At 40.4% G+C, this 8349-nt stretch overlaps 1 protein-coding gene across 2 annotated transcripts in view; it reads left to right on the top strand.

Annotated features, from left to right (window-relative positions):
- Nucleotides 1-413: 413 nt before the first annotated feature.
- LOC135556221 (desmoplakin-B-like) overlaps nucleotides 414-8349 on the top strand; it is a 34692-nt gene continuing 26756 nt past the window's right edge. For both annotated transcript variants that reach the window (XM_064989233.1, XM_064989232.1), the window contains exons 1-2: nucleotides 414-826; nucleotides 6425-6518. In XM_064989233.1, the coding sequence (XP_064845305.1) occupies nucleotides 633-826; nucleotides 6425-6518 (288 nt within the window). In that variant the 5' untranslated portion in view covers nucleotides 414-632. The remainder of the gene's footprint in view (nucleotides 827-6424; nucleotides 6519-8349) is intronic.

Here is an 8349-nt window from a genome sequence, read left to right as displayed (position 1 = left end):
ACCCCTAAACCTAACCCTTACCCTAACCCATAACCCACAAAACCTAAATCCTAACCCTAATTGCTAACCCCTTACCCTAACCCTAACCCTAATTGTAACCCTAACCCATAAACTTAAAATATCCTTTGTCCTCATGGGGACATGTCCCCACGAGGTAGATTTTTCCTTGTTTTTACTATCCTTGTGGGGACTTTGGGGGATTTTAGGTGCCCACAAGGATTGAAGAACCAAACCAAACACACATACCACTGATCCACCTAGGCTGGGCTACGGAACATACATATCATACTAAATGGAAGACAACAGATTTACGTTTACTATGATACATCTCCCCCTGAGTACAGGTTGAGATAGAGGAGGGCCGGGACGTGGAAAGAAAAAAACTCTAAATTAAAATATTTTTCTAGGCAAGTCGGTTGATGAAAGGTGTGGTCTGTTTTGTTTGGCCAAAAACGATACTTTCCCGTGTTCCAGATCAAGTCGGTGCTGCCTAGGGACTCTGCTCCGCAGACAGGTGCAGCAGGGATCACCAACCGCTTCAGACAGTCCCCTCTGCGCACTGCAGCCAGGATTGCAAACTCTTCGTCCACCATTTTTCTCCAGCGGAGTTTTATAACTTTTTGGATCCAGAGATGAGTCTATACGGGTCCCAGAGGGGGCTTTATGTCAGTCGCAGTATCGGGTCCAGGCCCGATCTGAGCGGGGGAACTGGACAATATTCCCTGAGCGAAGTGCACGGTGGTAGTGGATACGGACAGGAGTACATGGACGATAACAATTACAGCTACTCAATGGCTTCCATGCGAGGTGGTGGTGGAGGACAGGGGTAAGAATTGTTTTTCTTCAAAAGGCCCCTATTCTGCTGTAGAGTACTGTGTTACACAATTGCGTTCACTTGCCCGTATACATTTGAACTAGGCTACAACTCCATTGCCACTGAAGATAAATACAATGCACTATATAACCGTGTCATCTAACACATTATTTCAATCTAGTTCATTATTTTTTTTTTTATGTCAAGGTCTTGATTTTGTCGGGGGGATAATTATAGGCCTATGTGTCGTTGTCGTATATATATAGCCTAGGCTATGGCAGGGGCGAATATTATCTGTGAGTGCCGACCCAGTTAATAATTTATTAGGCATCATTGAGAGGTCTTTGTTTCCAAGAATAACGATCTGCTCTCTTGAACCATGTGACAACCCCAAAAAATACAGAAAATGAACCACAGCAAATTCTTCAGCGTTAAATCAACACTGACATTCAGTGTTACATTTAACTATGGGCCAGTGTCTAAATGGGTCCACCCTTTTCATTGTTAAATTAAAACTGTTCTTAGAGCTGACACTGTTACACTTTTTCAGTGTTAAGGAATGAACACTTTTAGGGTTACGCAATACCACCTCATATAGTATTTTTAACACTAGGAAGTGTATATAGTTTACACCAATGGTGTTATGCAATTAATATTTAAAACTCAGGATGGATCAACAACATTGTAGTTACTCCACAATACTAACCTAAATGACAAAGTGAACAGAAGGAAGTCTGTACAGAATATATTTTTTCCAAAACATCCATCCTGTTTGCAACAAGGCACTGAAGTAAAAGTACAAAAAATGTGACAAAGAAATGGGCTTAATGTCCTGAATACAATGTGTTATGTTGGGAGCAAATCCAACAAAACACATCACTGAATACCGCTCTTCATATTTTCAAGCATGGTGGTGGCTGAATCATGTTATGGGTATGCTTGTCATCGGTAAGGACTAGGTTGTTTTTTTAGGATAAAAATAAACAGAATAAAGTTAAGCACAGGCAAAATCCTGGAAGAAAACTTGGTGGTCTGCTTTCCAACAGACAGTGGTGAGACAAATTCACATTTTAGCAGGGTCATTAACCTTAAACTGAAGGCCAAATAAACACTGAGTTGCTCACCAAGACAACACTGAATGTTCCTGAGTGGCCTAGTTACAGCTTTGACTTAAATCTGCTCAAATCTATGGCAAAACCTGAAGATGTCTGTCTAGCAATGATAAACTATCAACTTTGTAAGTCGCTCTGGATAAGAGCGTCTGCTAAATGACTTAAATGTAAATGTAACTTGACAGAGCTTGAAGAATTTAAAAAATAATAAAGTGCAAATATTGTACAATCCAAGTGTGCAAAGCTCTTAGAGTCTTACCAGAAAGACTCACAGCTGTAATCGCTGCAAGGTGATTCTAAGATGTATTGACTCTGGGGTGTGAATACTTACAGTACCAGTCAAAAGTTTGGACACACCTACTCATTCCAGGGTTTTTCTTTATTTTCACTATTTTCTACATTGTAGAATAATAGTGAAGAAGTCAAAACTAGGAAATAAAAAAAATACGAAATCATGTAGTAACCAAGAAAGTTAAATATATTCTCTTAACCAGCTTCACGAGGTAGTCACCTGGAATGCATTTAAATTAACAGGTGTGCCTTGTAAAATGTACATTTCTGGAGTTTCTTTCCTTTTTAATGTGTTTGAGCCAATCAGATGTGTTGTGACAAGGTAGGGGTGGTACACAGCAAATAGCCCTATTTGGTAAAATACCAAGTCCTTATTATGGCAAGAACAGCTCAAATAAGCAAAAAGAAAGTGTTATACATCGGTTTAAAGATGAACTTCTTGTTAATCCAACCACGGTGTCAGATTTCAAATAGGCTTTACAGCGAAAGCATGCCATGCGATTATCTGAGAACAGCGCCCAGCAGACAAAAAATTACAAACAGTTACCAGCCAAGTAGAGGAGTTACACAAGTCAGAAATAGCGATAAAATTAATCACTTACCTTTGATGATCTTCATATGGTTGCACTCACAAGACTCCCATTTACTCAAGAAATGTTTGTTTTGTTTGTCCCTCTTTATATCCAAAAACCTCTTTTGTTTGCACGTTTTGTTCAGTAATCCACTGGCTCAAAGGCAGTCACAACAGGCAGACGAAAAATCCGAAAAGTATCAGTAAAGTTTGTAGAAACATGTCAAACGATGTTTATAATCAATCCTCAGGTTGTTTTTAGTCATAATAATCAATAATATTTAAACCGGATAAAAGTTTCATCAATATAAAAGGAAAACAAGAAAGGCGCATCCTCGGTTGTGCGCATGAAAAACCTATGGGACACTGCAGGGTCCACTTACTCATTGAGGTCTTACTCCCTCATTCTTCAGAAGACAAGCCTGAAACAATTTCTAAAGACTGTTGACATCTAGTGGAAGCCATAGGAAGTGCAACTTGAGTCCTAAATCAATGGAATCTGTATAGACAGTCAATGGAAAACTACAAATATAAAACAAATCCCACTTTCTGGATGGGTTTTTCTCAGGTTTTCACCTGCCATATCAGTTCTGTTATACTCACATACATTGTTGTAACAGTTTTGGAAACTGTAGAGTGTTTTCTATCCAAATCTACCAATTATATGCATATCCTAGCTTCTGGACCTGAGAAACAGGCAGTTTACTTTGGGCATGCTTTTCATCCGGAGGTGAAAATAGTGACCCCTACTCTATTGAGGTTATAAAGGTCAGTCTATGCAGAAAATTTCAAGAACTTTGAACGTTTCTTCAAGTGCAGTCGCAAAAACCATTAAGCGCTATGATGAAACTGGCTCTTATGAGGGCCGCCACAGGAAAGGAAGGCCCAGAGTTACCTCTGCTGCAGAGGGTAAGTTCATTAGAGTTACCAGCCTCAGAATATTGCACACCAAATAAATGCTTCACAGAGTTCAAGTAAAATACACATCCCAACATCAACTGTGCAGAGGAGACTGCGTGAATCAGGCCTTCATGGTCGAATTGTTTCAAAGAAACCTCTACTAAACGACATCAATAGGAAGAAGAGACTTGTTTTGGCCAAGATACACATGCAATGGACATTAGACCCGGTGGAAATCTGTCCTTTGGTCTGATGAGTCCAAATTGGAGATTTTTGGTTCCAACCACCATGTCTTTGTGAGACGCAGAGTAGAGTTGGGGGTGTGTGGGGTTGTGTTTGCTGGTAACACTGTCTGTGGTGTATTTCGAATTCAAGGCACACTTAAGCAGCATGGCTACCACAACATTTTGCAGCGATACACTATCCCATCTAGTTTGGGCTTAGTGGGACTATCATTAATTTTTCAACAGGACAATGACCCAATGCACCTCCAGGCTGTGTAAGGGCAGATTTACCAAGAAGGAGAGTGATGGAGTGCTGCATCAGATTACCTGGCCTCCACAATCACCTGACCACCCAATTGAGATGGTTTGGGAAGAGTTGGACTGCAGAGTGAAGGAAAAGCAGCCAACAAGTGCTCAGCATGTGGGAACTCCTTCAAGACTGTTGGAAATGCATTCCAGGTGAAGTTGTTTGAGAGAATGTGAAGAATGTCCAAAGCTGTCATCAAGGCAAAGGGTGGCTGCTTTATAGAATCTCAAATATAAAACATATTTTGATTTGTTTAACACTTTTTTTGGTTACTAATTGATTACATATGTGTTATGTCATAGTTGTGATGTCTTAGTAAAAACAAAGAAAAACCCTTAAACGAGTATGTGTCCAAACTTTTGACTGGTACTGTATGCAAATGAGATACCTCTGTACTTCATTTTGAATAAATGAGCAAACATTTCTAAAAACATGTTTTCACTTTGTCATTATGGGATACTGTGTGATAGATGGGTGAGACAAAACACAGATTTAATACATTTTTTTTACTCCGGCTGTAACACAACAAAATGTGGAATAAATCACAGGATATGAATACCTTCTGAAGACAATGTAGGTCTGTATCTCTTGACAAGGTCACCCGTGTTGGATTAAGGACATTCCAATAATGTTTACGAGTCTTTAGTGCCACACACTCTTATGTAAGCATGTGCAAAGACTTCAGAACTGGTAGCGGACATGCTCAAACTTGAATTAGCATAACCAAAGAGCCCTTCAACTGCTACAACACTTCGACTTGCATGTGGCCAAAAACAATGACTTGAAAGCCACATCCACACCAAGCCACAGCTCCACTATAATTTCCCCGGTGTGCCTTGCCTTTTTGAGTGAATTGTTGATTTTACCACACCATGACTGTATTTGTTAGTGACAGAGACATGCTTGTTGAATTCCTATAGACTGAAATTTCGCCCATGAAATAAATATACATGTCATATAATGTTAGAACTAATGCATAAATATTGCATGTCAAATTGGCTAGCAAACGAATAACAGATCACGTCAATATGGCTAGTTAACGGGCTATGATCATAAACAGCGTGCAGTTACTTGCTGAATAACTCTAATGACAGAGCTAAATGTGGAATAATCGGTAATGTGTTTTTGACTATGCTCTTCAAGAGGTGATGATATTAAAACCAAGTAGTTGTCAATGGTTTTAGTGGACCGAGGGGATCGTCTCCTTGCTCCCCCAGCAGCCAAATTGAACTCTCTGCACCGTATTGTGACGTTTTATTGATATCAACCTATACAATTCTATAGAGTCTACAGTATGGAGGTCATGGTTACAGTTGAATATGTATGTGATGACACAGGCAGCCCAATTCTGATATTTTCCCCCACTAATTGGTCTTTTTGACAGTCACATCAGCTCTTTTCACATCAGATCTTTTTCAGAGCTGATCTGATTGGTCAAAAGACCAATTAGTGGGGGGAAAAAAGATCAGAATTGGGCTCCCTGTGTAAATGCAGCCACTGTGTTGTTGTGTTGCAAATGGCTTAGGGAAAATGTGACAGTTCTCTTGACTCACATTTCCCCTTTGTCTATCCCTGCACTCATGCTCAATTCAACTAGGGCATAGCGGAATCATCCTCGGATAACTAACGACTTGCTAATTGCTACACTAAGATAATAACTCATTACAGTAAACCTTTGGGATCATTGATGTACATAGCAGAAAGTGTAATTGATGATGGGGATATTGATGATGAAGCTGACTACAATGTTGTTGTTTGAGGATGAAGATGATCATGATAACGATGTTTATATTATCGATGATGTTGACATATATACTGAGAACAATAATGATTGTCATGAAACTACTTTAAATGCCAAGATAACAAGTAACAGTTAACAAAGTTTTTGTTTTAAAAACACCTAAGGGGAGCAGTATCTGAGAATGAGGGGACCAGTATCTGAGAATGCAACAGAAACGGCCATATTTGATATGCGTCTAACTCTGACTTAAACTGCTCCAGGCTAAACCCTGTTACATGCAGGTCCTAGGCCTCAGGTAGCCTATAACGCAACAGCAACAACACAACCGGTTTACAAAATATTATTTGATCGATTTTGGTGGAAGCCTGTTGAATGTGAACTCTGCATGGACTGGTACCCTAACATTGACCTGTTGGATTACAGGAAGGTGTTGATTATAACCCTCCCCTCCATGTCTCCTACAGACAGTTCCCCCTCAGTGGCCTCCACCAGAAGGCGTACATCCTGCAGGGCCAATGTCAGGACAACCTGAGGAAAGCAGAACACTACCTACAGTCTGTGAGTAACTTCATGTCCTGTCTGCTTTGAGATACTGGCTTTGGTTATGATGTTAGTCTAATTACACTTCGTCTCATGTCTGGCAACAGTAAATGTAATCAGACACTCTGACTAAAACATGTACTGCACCTGTAGACTGAGGTATGAACGCTGAGATTACTATACCAGTCCTGCAACCAAGCCCCCGCTGACTTGCTTTAGTGGAATTGTGGTGTGTTAGTACAAGTAGGCCTATGCATTTAATCAGCAAAGGAACATGACTGTTAGGTTTCTTCAAGGGATACTGCGAGATTTTCAACTTAGGCATTTGCCTCGTTACCCAGGATCAGATGAACTCGAGGATGTCATTTGCATGTCTCTACGTGCAGCATGAAAGAAGTTACAGGTCGTTTTGTGAGCTAAAGCTAACTAGAGTTAGCAAAATGACTGGGAAGTCTACCGGTACAGCTCGTATGGCCAAAGTCTCCTGTTATCCCTTTAAATGTCAGGTCTATTATATTATAATAATGAGATGATCCATAACAGGTCATTAGACTGGACACACTCATTCTGATGATGAGTCCTCACAACTGTGTGTCTGTGGTTGGCTGAGGCATTTGTGAAATATGCTCTGTCAGGTGTGACTCCGCCCTTCCGCTTCATGCGCGCAAAAGATCTTCAAACAACTTTTAAATACGTTCAGCCTGTCAAGCCACGTCTTGTCAGATTATATATCTCACCTGTCTCTGCCATATTTGGCATGTTCAGCATGTTCGTTCCAGGCATTGTCGACTCAGCATGTGTGTGCGTTTTGGTCACGCATGAAGTGAAAATAAGAAGTGCATCTTAGTGTGTGTCTGGCACACAGTCAGCAGTAAACCCAGGAATTATCTTTAAACACACACCAACAGTGAAAACAAACCCAGGGAAAGTGTTCATTTGGCCGTGACCTGTCACAGAATGTACTCTTTTAACTATTAAAGTACACTACTGTACCAACAGTCAGTTAGCCTACAGATAGAAGATATCTGGACAGAAAGATCATGCATGGCATCCTCATGATCTACAGTGCCTTGCGAAAGTATTCGGCCCCCTTGAACTTTGCGACCTTTTGCCACATTTCAGGCTTCAAACATAAAGATATAAAACTGTATTTTTTTGTGAAGAATCAACAACATGTGTGACACAATCATGAAGTGGAACTACATTTATTGGATATTTCAAACTTTTTTAACAAATCAAAAACTGAAAAATTGGGCGTGCAAAATTATTCAGCCCCCTTAAGTTTATACTTTGTAGCGCCACCTTTTGCTGCGATTACAGCTGTAAGTCGCTTGGGGTATGTCTCTATCAGTTTTGCACATCGAGAGACTGAAATTTTTTCCCATTCCTCCTTGCAAAACAGCTCGAGCTTAGTGAGGTTGGATGGAGAGCATTTGTGAACAGCAGTTTTCAGTTCTTTCCACAGATTCTCGATTGGATTCAGGTCTGGACTTTGACTTGGCCATTCTAACACCTGGATATGTTTATTTTTGAACCATTCCATTGTAGATTTTGCTTTATGTTTTGAATCATTGTCTTGTTGGAAGACAAATCTCCGTCCCAGTCTCAGGTCTTTTGCAGACTCCATCAGGTTTTCTTCCAGAATGGTCCTGTATTTGGCTCCATCCATCTTCCCATCAATTTTAACCATCTTCCCTGTCCCTGCTGAAGAAAAGCAGGCCCAAACCATGATGTTGCCACCACCATGTTTGACAGTGGGTATGGTGTGTTCAGGGTGATGAGTTGTGTTGCTTTTACGCCAAACATAACGTTTTGCATTGTTACCAAAAAGTTCAATTTTGGTTTCATC

This window comes from Oncorhynchus masou, chromosome 15 (genome assembly GCF_036934945.1).
Source record: "Oncorhynchus masou masou isolate Uvic2021 chromosome 15, UVic_Omas_1.1, whole genome shotgun sequence".
Taxonomy (NCBI): domain Eukaryota; kingdom Metazoa; phylum Chordata; class Actinopteri; order Salmoniformes; family Salmonidae; genus Oncorhynchus; species Oncorhynchus masou.
Note: the sequence above shows the minus strand (reverse complement) of the source record. Positions and strands in the feature narration are given on the sequence as shown.